Source organism: Magnolia sinica, chromosome 3 (genome assembly GCF_029962835.1).
Source record: "Magnolia sinica isolate HGM2019 chromosome 3, MsV1, whole genome shotgun sequence".
Taxonomy (NCBI): domain Eukaryota; kingdom Viridiplantae; phylum Streptophyta; class Magnoliopsida; order Magnoliales; family Magnoliaceae; genus Magnolia; species Magnolia sinica.
The window spans coordinates 43,953,644-43,971,681 of record NC_080575.1 but is presented as its reverse complement, the minus strand read 5'-3'; the positions used below and the strand labels follow the sequence as shown (position 1 = coordinate 43,971,681).

At 41.5% G+C, this 18,038-nt stretch overlaps 1 protein-coding gene across 9 annotated transcripts in view; it reads left to right on the top strand.

Moving 5' to 3' along the window:
* The window catches only part of LOC131239862 (ABC transporter B family member 26, chloroplastic), a 177,314-nt gene that overhangs the window by 57,593 nt on the left and 101,683 nt on the right, over positions 1 to 18,038 (top strand). For all 9 annotated transcript variants that reach the window (XR_009168458.1, XR_009168457.1, XM_058237757.1 and 6 more), the window contains 2 exons: positions 4,933 to 4,987; positions 5,083 to 5,153. Coding sequence is in view for 7 of the 9 variants with exons in the window: in XM_058237757.1 (XP_058093740.1) it covers positions 4,933 to 4,987; positions 5,083 to 5,153 (126 nt within the window). In the remaining 2 variants the exon portion in view is untranslated. The remainder of the gene's footprint in view (positions 1 to 4,932; positions 4,988 to 5,082; positions 5,154 to 18,038) is intronic.

Here is an 18,038-nt window from a genome sequence, read left to right as displayed (position 1 = left end):
TGGCGAACAGGCCCTCCAAGAGGTCTTTCCTAGATTGGAGCTTCTAGCCCCTGATCGACATATTTCAGTTTCAAGATGTTTCTCTATCATGGGAAATACGATTGTGTGGAGCCCTCCCCCTCTAGACCATTTGAGTTAGTCCATTCTGATGTCTGGGGTCTTGCTTCTGTGAACTCTATTTCAGGATATAAATACTATCTCTTTTATTGATGATTGTTCGAGGATGACATGGGTTTATCTTATGAAATTTGAGCACAAAGTGTTGGATATGTTTAAGGCTTTTTATATTAAAGTTATCACTCAATTTTAATGTCCTACTAAAATTTTACGTTCTGAAAACAACGATGAATGTATATCGAAAGCTTTCTTGTCGTTTTTCAAGGACCATGGTATCATATCATGGACTTTATGTCCACGAACCCCTCAACAAAACAGTGTGGCAACGAGAGAATCATCTTCTTGAGGTCACTCGTGCTCCTCTTCTTAGTATGAGCATTCCTAAATGCTTTTAGGGTGATGCTTTATTCATTGCTATTTTCCTTATTAATCATATACCATTTAGAATATTGTTAAATAAGACCTCATTTGAAATCTTGCATCCATGTTAAACCTTTATCCTTACCCCTTATGGTCTTTGGGTGCACTTGTTATGTTCATATTCTTGATGGTAATAACAGTAAGTTGAGTCCTCAAACTATTAAGTATATCTTCTTAGGTTACTCTCAATCTTAGAAATGATATAAATGTTATAACTCTATGACCTATAATAGATATGTAAAAGCTGAGGTCACCTTCTTTGAAGATCTCTTACTTCTCTATGAAGGATGTTCATTAAACACTCCTCTTACTAGTCAGGAGGAGCTTTTGATAGATTACTTTATAACTCCTCCAGTCCCTTGTCTTGATGATGTTCCCACTTCTTGCGACTCCTCCAAACCTCTATGGTGTATCATCGTTAGAAGAATTCCTCCATTGATCTGCCTACCATCATTCCATGTGCATCTACTAGTGTTTCAGGTACCATCTTTCCCTCTCCTGATGATCTACTTATTGCCTTGCATAAACCTTCTCGTTCATGCATTAAACACCCCATCAACACACCTTCCTTCACATCTTTTGCAGCTTCCTTATCTTCCTCATTTATTCCACATAATCTAAAGGAAGCTGTGAGTAGTCTTGACTGGAGATTGTCTTATGATGGAAGAAATGTAGACCGTTAAGAAAAACAATACATGGGAGTTGGTTCCTCTGCCTGAGGGTAAGTGCTAAAAACTGAAAAACAAGTGCTAAAAACAAGCGCTGAAAATTAATTCAAGTGCTAAAAACTTACAAGTGCTGAATTGTAAATTTGAAATAATTTTAGTAAAAAAAATAAAAAAATGAAAAGAAACTTTAATGCACCACCACTTTCAACATTCACCCTTCAACATTTAGTGAAGGAAGGGGAGCTGAAAAAAGGACCCGTACTTTCAGTGACAATTAATTTTAGCACTAAATAAGTTGGATTTGGCCAAACGATTTGAAGTAGTGAAAATTACTGAAAATATCAATTTTCAGCGATAAGTGGTGAAAATAAGTTTTATCAAATGACCCCTAAGATTGAATTTTCAGGAATATTATGCTTGTAGCATTTTAAAGAACTTCTCAAATTGGTATATAAGGGTTCGTTTGGCATCTCTGCTCTAATTCAATAAGAGATACTCCAATAAGCTCTTTTTATTCTAGCTCTTGTTTTAAATCAGCTCGTTTGGTAAAATCACTTTTTCAAGTAAAAAAAAGAAGCTCTTATTTTAAATAAGCACGTTTCGTAAAACCTTCAAATAAGATCTTTTTAAAGGGTAGTTGACGTCATTTTTAACGATTACAACTCTATTATAAAAGCAATCTAAATAGTTGTTTTGGTGGATCTCACTATAGATGAACCATGCCCCACATGACAAAATAATGAATGGCTACAATCTTCATATTTTAAGACATTTGGGCCATTCATTATGTTGTACATTAGATGTGGATCAACCATCATATGGAGCCCACCTTTGATGTGGACCATCCATTGTGCGAGCCAAACCTTCTAAATGGGCCGTCCATCATACAAGGCTCGTTTTGGATGTGGACCGTTCATCATTAGGGGTCCACCTTGATGTAGGTCATCCATCATGTGGTATCCACCATCAATGCTAATGGTTTTTTATGTGGGACCCCTCAATGCCCACTACCCATCACCCATCACTTGGAGTCCATATTTGATGTGTCCATAGTGTGGGCCCTACCTTTGAAGTGGATTGTCCATCACGTGGGGCCTACTTTTGATAGCCACCATTCATCGTGTGGGGCACACCTTCTATGTGGATCATCATCGTGGCCCACTTTGGATATGGGTCATCCATTATGTGAGACCTTGGATGTAGACCGTCCATTAGGTGGGACCCACTTGATGTGGACCATCCATTATGAGGGGCCACGCTTTGATGTGGGCCATCCATCATGTGAAGCCCACTCCATCCATTATGTGGGCCCAACTTGATGTGGACCATTCATTATTTGGGCCCCACCTTCAATATGGGTCGTTCATCGTGTGAGCCCACCTTTGATGTCAACCGACCATTATGTGGGCCCACCTTCATTGACCATCATCCATCATGTTGGTCCCACCTTTGGTGTGGACTACCCATCAAATGGGACCCACTTGATGTGCTTGTTCCGTCATGTTGGGCCACACTTTGATGCGGGTCATCTATCATGTGGGGCCCACCTTTGATGTGAACCTTTCATTACGTGGGCCCACCTTGATGTGGGGCCCCATGTTCAATATGAATCGTTCATCATGAGGGGCGCACCTTTGTTGTGGATCATCTATCTTATGGGGTTCACTTGATGTGGATAGTCCATCATGTGGGACCCACCTTTGATGTCCACCATCCATCGTATGGGTGCCACCTTTGCTGTGGTCCGTCCATCATGTGGGGCCCAACCTTCAATATGGGTCATTCTTCATGTGGGCCCACCTTTAATGTCAACCTTCCATCACGTGGTCCCACATTCAATGTCCACCATCCATCATGTGGGTCCCACCTTTGACGTGGACCATCCATTAGGTAGGGCCTGCTTGATGTGGATTGTCCATCATGTGGGGCCACACTTTGATGTAGCCCATCCATCATGTGGGGTTCACCTTTGATGTGACTGTGCATTATGTGGACCATTCATCATGTGGGGCCCACCTTCAATATGGGTCATTCATCATGTGGGCCTACCTCGAAGAGATTGTAAAGAGAAGAGAAGAAAGTAAGATGGGAATTACCTGGAAAGTTTAAGGACAAACTTGTCCAAAATGTTTACCCGCTTAAGCCAAATAAGCTCCATTTCAAAAAGTAAATCCTCCCCGACTTATAAAATTGGAACTTATTTGCTACATTCTAAATAAATAAGCACCCTGATTAGACTTTTATCAAACAGTCTAAAAACTTCTTTATATATATATATATATATATATATAGAGAGAGAGAGAGAGAGAGAGAGAGAGAGAGAGAGAGAGAGAGAGAGTCATGCTCACCTACGCATGTGCGCACCTTTGCCAACATGTCATGGAAGTCTAATTTGAACGGTCCATGTGATGTGGAATCCCATGAAACCCCAAGGGGCAAATTTTCACCTTGATCTAAAATTCTGGTGGGCCATTGAAAAGCGAAATGCAAATCAAGGGAGGAAGCTGTTTTCATTTTTCATGGCCCACCAAAGTTTTGGATCAAAGTAAAAATTGAGCCCAGGGGGTTTAATGAGGTGTTGCTTCATGTAGACTGTTCAGATTTTGGAGTCACATCACGTATGATGAGTTCCCAAAAAAGTTCGCATGAGTTTCGTTCAAATTGGTGCGCAACTGAGCATTCGGCTATATATATATATATATATATATATATATATATATATCTAAATCCGTTTGTATATACCGCCACATTTAACCCTTAGATCACACACAACTTGCTGTAATAAAGAACATTCAAAGTGAAATCCCAGAATGTTCAACCTAGTTTATATTGGCTTTCTATCATGCGGAGCTCAGAGAGTAGAGGGAATAATGAATTGAACTATTCCTAGGATAAATTTTCTAACCCCACATACATGTATGGCAAAGCTCCCGTCCATGCTTCCCCATGGCACAAATGTGGAACATCCCAACCACCTATCAGGTGGCCCCACCATGTAGACCATTCATTTGGCGCACCACATTGCATGAAACAAATGATGGCTAAAAAGACTCCCTTAGCTGCCCATATTATTTTAGTCACTATATGATGGATGCTCTAGTGTTCCACACATGTGGAATGTAGTTTATACATGCATAGCTGTACAAAGGTTGAGCTGCGTGTGTGTTTGGTATTAGCAAACCTCCTCCCAGGTATCAATTGGATTGCATACAATTACTAAGGATAAAATCCATTTTGTCCCTTTGTTCTACACCGTAATTTACTGCAACGAACATGTAAAACTATGGGAATGCCCCTATTACAATCTAACACAACAATATACAAATCATGGTGGTCTTTAGATGTAACTTTAGTTGCACGATCCTTGTAACTAGGTGTTGCTCCTGCTTTGAATTGCAGTATGCACAAACATTCCTGTTCTCAGTTCCTAGCAATTCATATTTTGCTAACTTCTCAAAAGAAAGGGTTCCTTCCCACACCTGAATTTGTTTCTGCTTTCATGCTTCGGGAAACTATAGTATAACATTCTTCTTGTTTGTATGTGTGCATATTTTAAATGCTTCTTCTGATCAGACCACCTTGCCTATGTTTAGGAACCTATAATATATAAAATTCCTCAGTGTTTGTAAATATGACTTGTATTATTTTTGGTGCAGTTTTCTTGTCCCTCTTTGAATTAATTATGGATTCATTGAAAATGCTAATTTGAACCCTTTTCATTGGATAGGTACCAGAAGAGAGCAGCGAAGTTAACACAAGAATTCACTGCTTGTGCCAATGAAGTAACAATAGATTTCTGTTTATACTATAATTTTACCTATGAAAGTACTTGAGTGCTTGCTACATCATCGGGTATCTCTTCTTTCCTTAAATTTAGGTTGCTCAAGAGGCGTTTTCCTTGATGAGGACGGTTCGAGTTTATGGAACAGAGAAGCAAGAATGTGGAAGGCAATAAGTGCTAATTTAGCCTCTTCTAGATAATCTATATTTCTTCTTTCTCAAACACGTGCACAAGCACCGACACATGCACAAAGTTTGTTTGTGGCTAGTAGTGTTTAAAAAGTTTAAAATTCTACTTAAAAGTCAGTTGAGTTGAGTTTCTTCTGGTCTTGAAAACCAAGATTAAGTATCATTGAATATTTGAAAATTTATAAAAGTTTTCTTCAGTTTGGGAGTTAGGAGGGAGGGAGTCTGGAAAACCAAGATTTGGTAACATTTAATATTTGGAAATCTATTGAGTTTTGTGGAGTTTGGGAGTGAGGGGGTAGTCTTGAAACCAAGACTCAATAACATTTAATATTTCAAAATTTATCAAGTTTTGTTGAGTTAGAAAGGAAGGAAGAGAGCACATGCATGTACGATCATGCGAAAATCACATTGATTGGATGCTTTTCCCTTTCCAATAATTAATGGTTAGATAGACGAATGAGATGGTTTTTACTTGGTATAATAGATGATTGAGACGGCTTACATAAAACGAGATCCAATCAACAATTTAAGCCATCTTTTTTGTTCGACCCATCATGGATTGTTTTTTATTCTATAATTACTTTTAATAAGAAGTCGTAACCATCCGATCAATAGGTTGGAAAATAGATGGATTGAATCATTTGATCTGTGCAATTTTTCCGAAGTAACCTAGGAAATTTGGATCAATGTTTTAAATAGCGGAAGCATGTTGCGTAACGTTCAACCCTCTGTATCATGTATTGTAAGCTACATGATACTTCTATTTTATTTTTTATTTTTTAAAAATTAAAAAATAGGAAAAATATGATAAATAGTAAAAAAAAAAAAAGAGGCTAAAAGATGATTCATTTTTTCAAGTATAAGCATGTTCAAACAAGTTATTAAGCATAATTTATCAAAAGCCAATTCATGTACATAGACCAAATCAAATTATTATCACATCAACAACTTTTTAAGCAAACTATGATTAATAATGTCTAATTGAAACCACAAATCACAAGAAATTAAAATTCCACAGGTTGAGAGTATTAAGTACAAAATACAAAATATAATTATCATTTATTAAAAAAAGGCGTAGTTTATGCTAAATACGCTATAGGTACGCTATGACACTACATACGCTGTCGCCCTTGTAGCGTACGTTATAGGGATTTACGATATTTACTAACACTACATAGCGTCATAGCTACGCTATGCTACACTACAGGTGCTACTGCTACGCTATGGGTGCTATTCAAAACATTACATTGTAGACTGGTGTGCAGATGCCTTGGATTCTACATAGTTTGGGAGATGCAGCAGGGCTCTATCGGTCCAACTGAAGGTATGTCGGTTCGACCAACAGTGCAGGTTTTCTCGGGAATAGAGCAGGTTTTGTCGGCTGGTGATGGTTTGACTGAAGATGTCTGTCGATCCGATTGATAGATGTCGTTTCACTTATGTGGTTTTGTGGAAGTCCGGGTATTTAAGTTGACAGACATCGTTTCACTTATGCGGTCTTGCAAAAGTCGGGGTATTTACGTTCTGATTCGATTAGGGCTTGATGGAACGAGTGTTTTTTTTCTCATAGAGCAAGGGTTTTGCAAGTTGAGAGGGTTTTCTATACTTGTAAAGGCTTGGGAATGGATTTTTCGAAAGGGCTAGGGTTTTTCCTAGGGTGTGCATTGCAAGTGAAGATTGGGTTGCTTCTATAATCAGATAAGGTGAGTAGTGTAAATCAAGGTTTCGGTTATAGTGTAGATCAAGGTTGCTTTGTGCCGTGGTTTTTTTCCACAAGGGTTTTCCATGTAAAATCGCGTGTTCGTGATTGCTTGATTGGTTGTTTTCTATTTCGATTGTTCTATCTTCATTGAATACGATTTCACAAAGTGCAGGATTGACAATGGTATTAGATCTGAATTTCTAATTTATAGGGTTGATCTGGGTTTGTTGTGGGCTCAGTTACAACAAAGTGGTATCAAAGAGAGGTTTAGGGATGTTTGGGAATTCAACGAAGATGCAAGGATTGAAGTTTGATATATAGAAATTTGATGGGAAGAACAATTTCAACTTTTGGCATTGAAAGGTTAAGGATATTCTAATTTCACGAGGGTTTAGCAAGGCGTTGTTGGAGACTAAAATAGGGAAGATGTCGAAAGATGACTGGAGTGAACTCAGAGAGAAGGCTATGAGCGTCATCCGTCTGTGTCTATCGGATGAAGTCATATACAATGTTCCGGAAGAGGAATCAACCCTGGATGTGGAGGAAACTAGAGGATCTATACATGGCGAAGTCCCTCACCAACAAATTGTTTATGAAGAAACAACTTTACGGGCTACAGATGAAGGAAGGATCCAGTCTTCTGGAGCATATGAAATCATTTACGAAGATATGTAGCGAGTTGTTAAGGCTCAGAGAGACGATCAAGGATGGAGATAAAGCATTACTACTTTTAGTATCGCCTCCCACATCATTCGACCATCTCGTTACTACTTTGTTATATGGAAAGAGTACTCTGAAGATGAAGTCACCACAACTCTCGTGTCTAACGAGTTGAGGAAGCAATCAGGTGATGAGGATTCTCAAGCGGAGGGGTTAGTTGCAAAAGGGGGTCAAGGACGTGGGAGATCCATGGAGCGATCTTGGTCTAACCGGAGGAAGAAATCTAGATCAAAATCAAAGGCTAAGGACATATGCTTCTACTATGGCATGAAGGGACACTTCAAGACAAACTGTTAAAAATGGAAGGATGACCTAGAAAGCAAGAATAAAAGAACACATGCAAATCGGCTAGCGTACCGCAAGAGAGCTCAAAAGGAGACCTCTCGGCTTCCTCAGGTATGAGTCATCTTTCAGATACATGGATACTCAATTCCGAATGTTCGTATCATATGTGCCCTAATATGACTTGGTTCGATACCAACAAGTCGAATGATGGCGGGAGTTCTGATGGGGAATGACGCTGTATGCAAGGCCATCAAAATAAGGACCATCAAGATAAGGATGTTTGATGGAGTCGTACGGATTCTAGGTGATGTCAGGCATGTCTCGAATATGAAGAACTTGATATCCTTGGGCATTCTAGATACGAACGAGTGCACATTTAGCACATCTGGCAATGTTATCAAGGTCACCACAGGTGCAATCATGTTAATAAAGGGACATAAGATGATGAATCTGTACAAGTTGGTTGGGAGCACGGTTATATGTGAGCCTGCTACCACCTCACCCACAGAATTCGGCACAGATGATACTAATCTGTGGCATATGCGGCTAGGGCATATGAGCAAGAGGGGCATGATGAACTCAATAAACAGAAGCCGTTGAAGGGAGTTAAGGTGTGCAAAGTGGATTTCTACGAGCATTGCATCTATGAGAAATAGTGCAGGGTAAAGTTTAAGACTACTACACATACTAGTAGCGGGGTGATCGATTACATACATTCTAATGTTTGGGGGCCAGTGATAGTACCATTAAAGGGAGGAGCACAATTCTTTGTGAACTTCATAGATGATTACTCGATGAAAGTTTGGGTCTACTTCTTACAGCACAAGCCTGAGGTGTTCACCGAGTTCAAGTATTGAAAGGCGGAAGTAGAAAAACAAACTATGAGACATGTTAAGTGTGTCAGGTCAAATAATGGTACAGAGTACAGAGAGGCGGAATGCATGCAATTCTGTAAGGGACGGGGCATCATAAGGTACTTCTCAACTCCAAGGACCCCATAGCAGAATGGAGTGGCGGAGAGGATGAATAGAATTTTATTGGAGAAAGTGAGAAGTATGCTGATGCAAGACATGAAAATTAACTATGATATGCAAGATCTCAAGCCTTTGATCAAACTAATTCAGAAACATTCACATAAAATTTCCACATCCCACACATAAGTTCAAACATTCAAGCAAGGGGAATCTGTGCAGGTCCAAGCCTACACATGTTAGGGCTGGATCAATAGAAATTATAAGCCAAACGATACTCAAAGGGAGGTAAAACTCATCAGTCCTTAATCCAAGAGATTCACCAGTTTCAATTCAGAGAACCCTAGGATTAGAAAAGGGGCAAACAATTTAAAAATAATGCAATCTAGGGTTAGGGTTATGGAAAATAGGTATGAGAGATAAAATAGGCGAAAATTCTGAACCTGACGACAGTCCACATGCGTGGACAGCGGGATAGGCCTGACGCACGTGTGCAGGGGCCAGGCCGCACGTGCGAGGGGGCCTCGAATGCAGAAAATGCCTCCTTAGCTCTGGTCGGCCAGAGGAGGGCTTCAAAACCTTCAAGTTTCGTGCCGATCGGATGCGCGGTCTGTGCGTGGTGCTCTACCAAAGTTTCAGCCCTCCTGCAGGGCCAGATTCTGGAAATCAGCTATAGGGAGAAGAACTGCTGCAAAAGCTGACGGATTCGAAGCAAGGATGGTTGTAGAAGGTGAGAAGAATAGGTGATAGGAGATGGGCAGATCAGGATAGATGTGGTTTCGCACCACGGTAGTTAGTACTTCGATAAAGGGAAGGGCTTCACACCCAATTGGATTTCCACAACTCAAGAACTCAGAGTAGGAAAACGTAGGAATTTTTATTTATCTTTAATGAGAAAAAGAACTACAAGGGGTGCCTATTTAAAAGAAAACCCTATACCCCAAAACTCGTGCCATGTGTACAACCTATTACTTGGCAATGAAGTAATAAAAAATAATAACTAATCAAAATAATCTAGACTGTTCATGATATTTTAAATAACAATAATAAGCAAAACCTAAAATATGAGATTAATTGGACTAGTGGGCTACGATCATGAGAACTCATGATGGGCTTTACTTGACCATCAAGCCCACTCCAACGAACCAAAACTCAGTCTTCTAACTAGGAGGCCTTCCCTGGACATCGTCATCGAGCCAGATCGACGGTGGTGCCCTCCTTGCGTACGTGCGTAGGGGGGCGATGCGCCTGTGCGTGTGCGTGTGCGCGTGATGTCCCCATCAACTCTCCCCGACTGCGAAGATTTCATCACTGATGAAACAAAACTCTTGACCTTGCTCTAGGATGTTAGGATCAAGTCTCTGAAGCTCCTCCTTAGTGAGCCACGTGTTGTCTGACCCTGAGCGTGACTTCCATTTAACCAGGTACTTCTAAAACCCGTTGTCCGACGTTGATACTATTTGATGGTCCAGAATATCCACTATTTCCTCTTTGGGTGTGGGAAGGTTAGGTATGAGAGGCAGAGGCTAAGAAGAAAGGTCGAGAAGAGGCCATGGATCAAAGGACAAATCTGGGGAATTAGGATGGGTGGCCGAAGGGCCGGATAAAGTATCAGCGGTCCCCTAAAAAGTAACTAGATTATCCACATTGAATGTGGAACTAATTCCCATGGAAGGTGGAAGAACTACCTCATACTCATTGAGGCCATTTCGTTTTATAATTTTGAAGGGTCCAGCGCTACGTGCGTGTAATTTATGATTGGCCCCCTGAGGATACCGTTCGGGCCTAATGTAGACCATCACAGAGTCTCTAATATTGAATTCCTTGAAACGTTTATGCTGGTTTGCAGAAAATTTGTAATGTTCATTACTAGTAATGATTTTTCGCTTGATTTCTTGATGCAATGAATGAATGTGATGCGTAAAGTACTCTGCAGACTCTGATGACCTATTGAACAGTGACATAGGGACAAGATCAATAGGCTTCCTAGGCTTATAACTAGTAACGACTTCAAAAGGACTTAGACTTGTGGACCTATTGACAGAAATATTGAATGTAAACTCGGCTATAGGTAGTACGATATCCCATGTCCTGGTGTGCTCCCGTACTAAACATCTGAGCAAACTCTCTAGGCTCCTATTAACCACCTCAGTCTGACCATTGGTTTGAGGGTGGTAGGCAGACGAAAATTAGAGCCTAGTATTCATCATGTGCCATAGTGTCTTCCAAAAGTAACTCATGAATCAAACTATGGTTTTTGGTAGCCCATGCAGTTTGACGACCTCACTAAAGAATAGCTTGTCAACATGAGATGCGTCTGAGGTCTTAAAACAAGGAATGAAGTGGACCATTTTAGAAAAACGGTCCACGACAACAAATATGGAATCGTGTTTCCGAATAGTCTTGGGGACTTCAAGCACGAAATCTATACTGATGTCCTGCTAAGGGATGAATAGAACTAGCAAAGGTGTGTATAATCCTATATTTTGTTTCTTTTGCTTTGCTAGTTGACAAGTATGACATACTGCCCTATAATTTTGGCCACTTGAGGCTTGGCCAATGAAACCTATCCTCCACTAAGGCAATGGTCTTTTCTTAACCGAAATGACTCGCGGCCCCTCCTGAATGTAACTCTCAGACAAGAAAATTACAGAGGGAGGTGTGTGGTATGCACAAGCGGTCACTCCTAAACAAATACCCGTCTAAAATAAGTACTCACTGCTAGCACTTGATGGACTCTTTAACAACGACGCGTACACAACTCCAAAATTTGGACACTAAGAATAATCTTCTTGTTGCGCTCGAGGCCCGTGACTTCGACACTCATGGAATTGAGTAACGTGACTTGATGACTCAACGCTTCGGCAGGCTTATTCTCTACACCGGCCTTGTTCTTAAGCACAAAACTATACTCTTGAAGGAATTAAACCCCCTTGGTGTGCCTAGGGTTTAATTTCTTCTGAGAGTTTAGATATCTCAAGGCCTCATGATTTGAGAATAAGATGAATTCTTACGGCAATAGGTAATAACGCCAACGGCGCAGTGATTGCACTACTGCATAGAGCTCTGTCATAGGTGGAATATTTTTGCTTCGCCTCATTTAGTTTCTCACTAAAAAAGGCGACAAAGCGCCCTTCCTGACTAAGTACTCCTATGCCAACTCCTAATGCGCCACATGCGACTTCAAAAACGTTTGAAAAATCTGGAATTCGTATGACTGAAGCTTTGGTTATCTTAACTTTTATCTCCTTGAAGGCCTTCGAGGCTGCCTTTGTCCGTTGAAACTCTCCTTTTTTTTTATGCAATCCGTGATGGGAGCCATAATGGAACTGAAACCTCGAATGAACTGCCCATAGAAGGTGGCTAAGCCGTGAAAGCTGCACACCTCATGAATATTGTGGGGTTCGGGCCAATTGACTATGGCCTTGACCTTCTCGGGATCCACCGATACACCCTCAGCTGACACAATAAAGCTTAAGAAGATAACACTACTAGACAAAAGCGCACACTTCTTTAGGTTGGCGTACAATTTCTTGGCTCTAAGGATCCTATAAACTTGCCTCAAATGGTTGAGGTGTTGTTCCTTGGTCATGCTATAAATCAAAATATCATCGAAGTATACAACCAGGAACTTCCCCATGAAGGGCCTCAACACTTGGGTCATCACATGCATGAAGGTGCTTGGGGCCTTAGTTAACCCACAAGGCATAACTAGCCACTCGTATAGCCCATCCTTCGTCTTGAAGGCTGTCTTCCACTCATAACCAGGGCGTACACGGATTTGGTGATAACCACTTTTGAGGTCAATCTTTGAGAAGATAGTAGCATTGACCATCATATCCAATGTGTCATCAAGACGCAATATGAGAAACTAATACTTGATTGTGATTTTGTTGATAGCCCAACTATCAACACACATGTCATCCTTTTTAGGTGTAAAAAGGACGGGCACGACACACATGCTCATGCTCTCCCGAATGAAACCCTTCTCTAGGAGTTCGTCAATTTGCCTCTTCAACTCAGCGTGCTCCTTTGGGTTCATTATTCTGTAATGCGGAAGGTTTGGTAGAGTCGCCCCAGGGATTAAATCAATGGCATGTTGTATATCCCTCGTAGGGGGAAGCTCATTCGGTAGATCATCAGGAAAGACATCACGAAACTCATGCACTACCTGAACGGCCTCAATGGATAACTCTACGCTAGCCTCTGGTACACTCTCCCTAGCCACAAGGGCGTATACCATCGAATCCGCTTCCATTTCTCGCTCAAAGTCCTTGGCATTTAGAATATGGAGTGTTTTGGACTTCAACTCCTTCAATTCTTTTGAACCGCTCGCACCACTCTGTTTGGTGGACTCCTTTCCAATCATATTCTTGGGTGGTAGTGGATTTAGCTTGACTTTCTTGCCCTCGAACCAGAATGTACACACATTCGAACGACCAAATATTGTAACATCCTTGTCATAGAGCCACGATCTACCCAGAATGATATAGCCAACATCCATGGGAACAACATCACACTAGAGTGTCTTTATAAGATCGAAACTGAATAGGAACAAGACAACGGTGCGAAATTGGAATGAAAGTTTCATCAACCCAGGACACTATAGGGTTGAGGATGGGCTTCAAGCTTCAAGCCCAAATGGTTCAGAGTGCTAGTCGATGCCACGTTGGCACAATTACCACTATCTACGATCATCTTACAACTCTTTTCTCCACATTTTGCATAAGTATAGAAGATCATGTTGCGGCACCAGTCATCGGTGTTTTTGGCTTGAGCCAAAGCGCAACGCACAATTGCGAAGGTCGCAGACTCTTGTGCTCCCTCTTCCTCATCACTAAGAGTTTCTACGGGCTCATATTCTTCCTCTTCACTGTCACTCTTTGGGGGCACTACTACTTGTCCATCAATAAGAAATACTTTGGTGCCCTGTCACATGCTCTACTGATGGGCAAAGTGATCAAACCCCTGACACCTAAAATACCTAGTTGCCCCACTTCCATGTGAGCTAGACCCGGCAATTTCTTTACCCTTATCATCCTTGGGCCTGGGTTGAAAACTGTTGGAAGGTTTGTTTTGGTACCCAGTGTTAGGTTTAGCCCTAGAGGGGTTGGCCTTAGCACTAGGATCACGAAAGTTAAACCGCCTTCCCATAGATGCCTTAAGGTATTGCTCGATGTCTAAGACTACTTGATACAACTGTTCAATAGTGTCTGTCTTTGGCGAGCAAGTCTCTCCTAGTGTCAGGACGAATGCCTGTTTTAAAACGAGCAAGGGTGAGTACGAGGTCCTCATCAACCTCGCAATGGGTCAAGTACTCTTCGAACTTCTCAATATATTCAGCAACACTTATGGAACTTTGTCGAAGAGATTGTCATTCTTCAATCAACCATAGGCGATAAGAGAAAGGGAGGTACTTCTCCTTAAGCGTTTTCTTCATTTCTCCCTAATGGACTATTGGGAGCTCCCTCGCTCTTTCTTTCTTACGCTCTACCGTTGCCCAAAACCTCTTTGTGCTTGGCCCACATGCTTCATCTTGGTGAATTGGATTCGACGAGCTTCCAACATGTTGTACTACTCAAATTAGTGGTCCATATCCGCCAACCAATCTAAAAAGGCTTTAGGGTCCAAATGACTATCAAATGCAGGGGCATCTACTCTAACTCTATTGAAGAGTTGCACATCTGGGTTATATTGATCATGATTGATCATGATGTCCCTCACGGGGTGGGGGCACGGGTGTACGCCCATGACCAATTCCTTGGCCACCTCCATTCCTTGGTCTAACGTCCAGACCACCTGCCTGAGAATGGGCATCTTCCCCAATGGTGGGGTTTGCCCCGAGGGAAGTCTCCAGTTGGGTAATGCGCACATTAAATTGCTCAAGGCATTGGTACATACGTTGTTCCAAGCAGTTATCCAACTCAACCTGCTGGGTTAACTTGTGCACTGATTCTTGTAGTTGCTCCATGTTTAGTGTAGTGTGCAAGCCAAAACCACTACCCGTACGTGTGGGCATACAACTGCTAACTCCACCTAAGGATCTTCTACTACGACTATATGCAACTAAATGAGACTAAATGATCCTATGAGACTCTATATGAGGAAAAGTAGACAATGCTACCAAAATACAACAATATAGTTGTCATAATAAGGGGATAATAGAAAGTTACGGCAATGTGAATTGCTAACTTCCTGATAATAGAAATTTCTGCAACTAATATCAGGAACTACGGACTTCTAAACCGCTATATATGATGAAACTGGATGCATGATGGATTTAAATAACCTAACCCTAAACATGTAATGCATTCCCCTATAAGAACCCTAGGTGCTAATACCAAATTTGATGTAGGACATGAAAATTAACTATGATATGCAAGATCTCAGGCCTTGGATCAAAGTAATTCAGAAACATTCACATAAAATTTTCACATCCCACACAAAAGTTCAAATATTCAGGCAAGGGGAATCTGTGCGAGTCTACACATGTTTGAGCTGGATCAATAGAAATTATAAGCCAAACAATACTCAAAGGGAGTTAAAACTAATCCACACATGCACAGTAATCGGTCCTTAATCCAAGAGATTCACCAGTTTCAATTCAGAGAACCCTAGGATTAGAAAAGGGGCAAGTAAATTAAAAATAATACAATTTAGGGTTAGGGTTATGGAAAATAGGTATGAGAGAGATAAAATAGGCGGAAATTCTGAACCTGGCGACGGTCAACGCACGTGGACAGCGGGCCAGGCCTGACGCACGTGCGAGGGGGCCTCGAATGCGAAAAACGCCTCCTTGGCTCTGGTCGGCTAGAGGAGGGCTTCAAAACCCTCGAGTTTCATGTCGATCGGATGCGCGGTCTGTGCGTGGTGCTCCGTCGAAGTTTCAGCCCTCCTGCAGGGCTAGATTCTGAAAATCGGCTATAGGGAGAAGAACTGTTGCAAAAGCTGACGGATTCGAAGTGAGGATGGTTGTAGAAGGTGAGAAGAATGGGTGATAGGAGATAGGGGCGGATTGGGATAAATGTGGCTTTGCACCACGGTAGTTAGCCCTTCGATGAAGGGAGGGCTTCGCACCCAATTGGATTTCTACAACTCAAGGAACTCAAAGGAGTAGAAAAATGCAGGAATTTTTATTAATCTTCAATGAGAAAAAGAACTACAAGGGGTGCCTATTTATAAGAAAACCCTATACTCCAAAACTCGCGCCATGTGCGCAACCTATTACTTGGCGATGAAGTAATTAAAAATAATAACTAATTAAAATAATCTAAACCGTCCATGATATTCTAAATAACAGTAATAAACAAAACCTAGAATATGATATTAATTGGACTAGTGGGCCACGATCATGAGAACCCATGATGGGCTTTACTTGACTATCGGGCCCACTTCAATGAACCAAAACTCAGTCTTCTAACTAGGAGGCCCTCCCTAAATGTCGTCATCGAGCCAGATCGACGGTGGTGCCCTCCTCCTTGCATACGTGCGTAGGGGGGGCGGCGTGCGTATGCGTGTTCGCGTGATGTCCGCATCATATGCGGTTGCATGCGGGGCTGCCTACAAGCTTCTGAGCAGAAGTGGTTAACATGGCATGCTATATTTTAAATCGGTCACCATCTATAGCATCGCCCTTCAAAATTGTAAATGACGTTTGGAGAGGCAAGGATGTTGATTACTCAGGGTTGAGGATCTTTGAGTGTCCAACATATGTCCACATGCAGAGTGGACAAAGGAAGAAGTTGGGTCCGAAATCTAGAAAGTGCATCTTTATCGCTACAAACTTTGGGATACAATTTCCCTAAAGGTGGTCATTAGCAGAGATGTCATCATTGATGATGCATCTATTTTGAAGGCTAACAAGGACGCTGTAGAGAAGTTGGAAATACATGGTGAGGTAGAGAGATTGTCGGTGCAGGTGGAGCTAGTTGAGGCAGGTACTGAAAGTGAATTCGGTAAGACCAAGAAACTGACCAAAACAATAAGTAGGTTACCTAGGAGAATATAGCTAGGAATAGGGAGAGAAACCATTAGAGCTCTGATTCAATATGGGTTCAAGGATATGGTTTCTTTCGCATTGTTCATAGGAAGTGGAGATCCCTCTACCTTTCAAGAAGTTCAGTCTAGAAAGGATGGTGACAAGTAGATGTCGGCCATGGCAGAGAAGATGGAATCTCTACACAGGAATCAGACATTGAAATTGGTAGAACTTTCAAAAGGTCAGAGGGCCATTAGGTGCAAGTGGGTGTTCGAAGAGAAGGAAGCTCTAATAGAAAAGAGGGCGAAAAGTTCAAGGCATGACTTCTAAAAGGTACTCAAAGAGGGAAGGAGTAGATTATAATGAAGTTTTTTCTTTGGTTATAAAACATACATCAATCAGGGTGCTACTGGCTATGGTAGTGGAATCCAATTTAGAATTGAATCAACTTGATGTTAAGACGACATTCCTTCATGGGAACTTAGAGGAAGTTATTTACATGAAGCAACCAGAATGATTCGAGCTTGGTAAGGAAGATCACGTGTGTAGACTGAAGAAGTCATTGTATGGGCTGAAGCAGTCTCCAAGGCAGTTGTATAAGTGGTTCGATTCCTGCATGGTGGAGATTGGCTATATCAAACGTGAGTATGATTGTTGCGTATATTATAGGGTGCTTGAGAATGGATCCTACATTCTACTGATGTTGTATGTCAATGACATGCTAATTGTTGCAAGGGTCAAGAAGGAGATACTCTTGCTTGAGTCTCTGTTAGGGAATGAGTTTGATATGAAGGATTGGGCGCTGCGAAGAGGATTCTAGGTATGGAGATTCACAGAGACAGAGTCTGGGAAGCTGTGGCTGTCTCAGAGGGGATGTGCAGAAGGCACTAGAGAGTTTCCACATGGAAGGTATTAAGCTAGTTAGCATGTCTCTAGAAGGTCACTTTAAGTTGTCAGGCAAATCATGTCCAAGCATAAAAGAGGAGATTTCAGATATGTCACGGGTACCGTACATGAGTATAGTGGGGAGTCTCATGTATGCGATGGTTTGCACGAGGCCAGATATCTCACAAGCAGTTAGTGTGGCCAACAAATATATGACAAATTTAGAAAAACAACATTGGAATGCAATCTCAGGTATCTCAGGGGCACAATCGACATTGGGATCATGTTCGGGGGACATGAAGCTTTAAGTAGAGTTGTAGGCT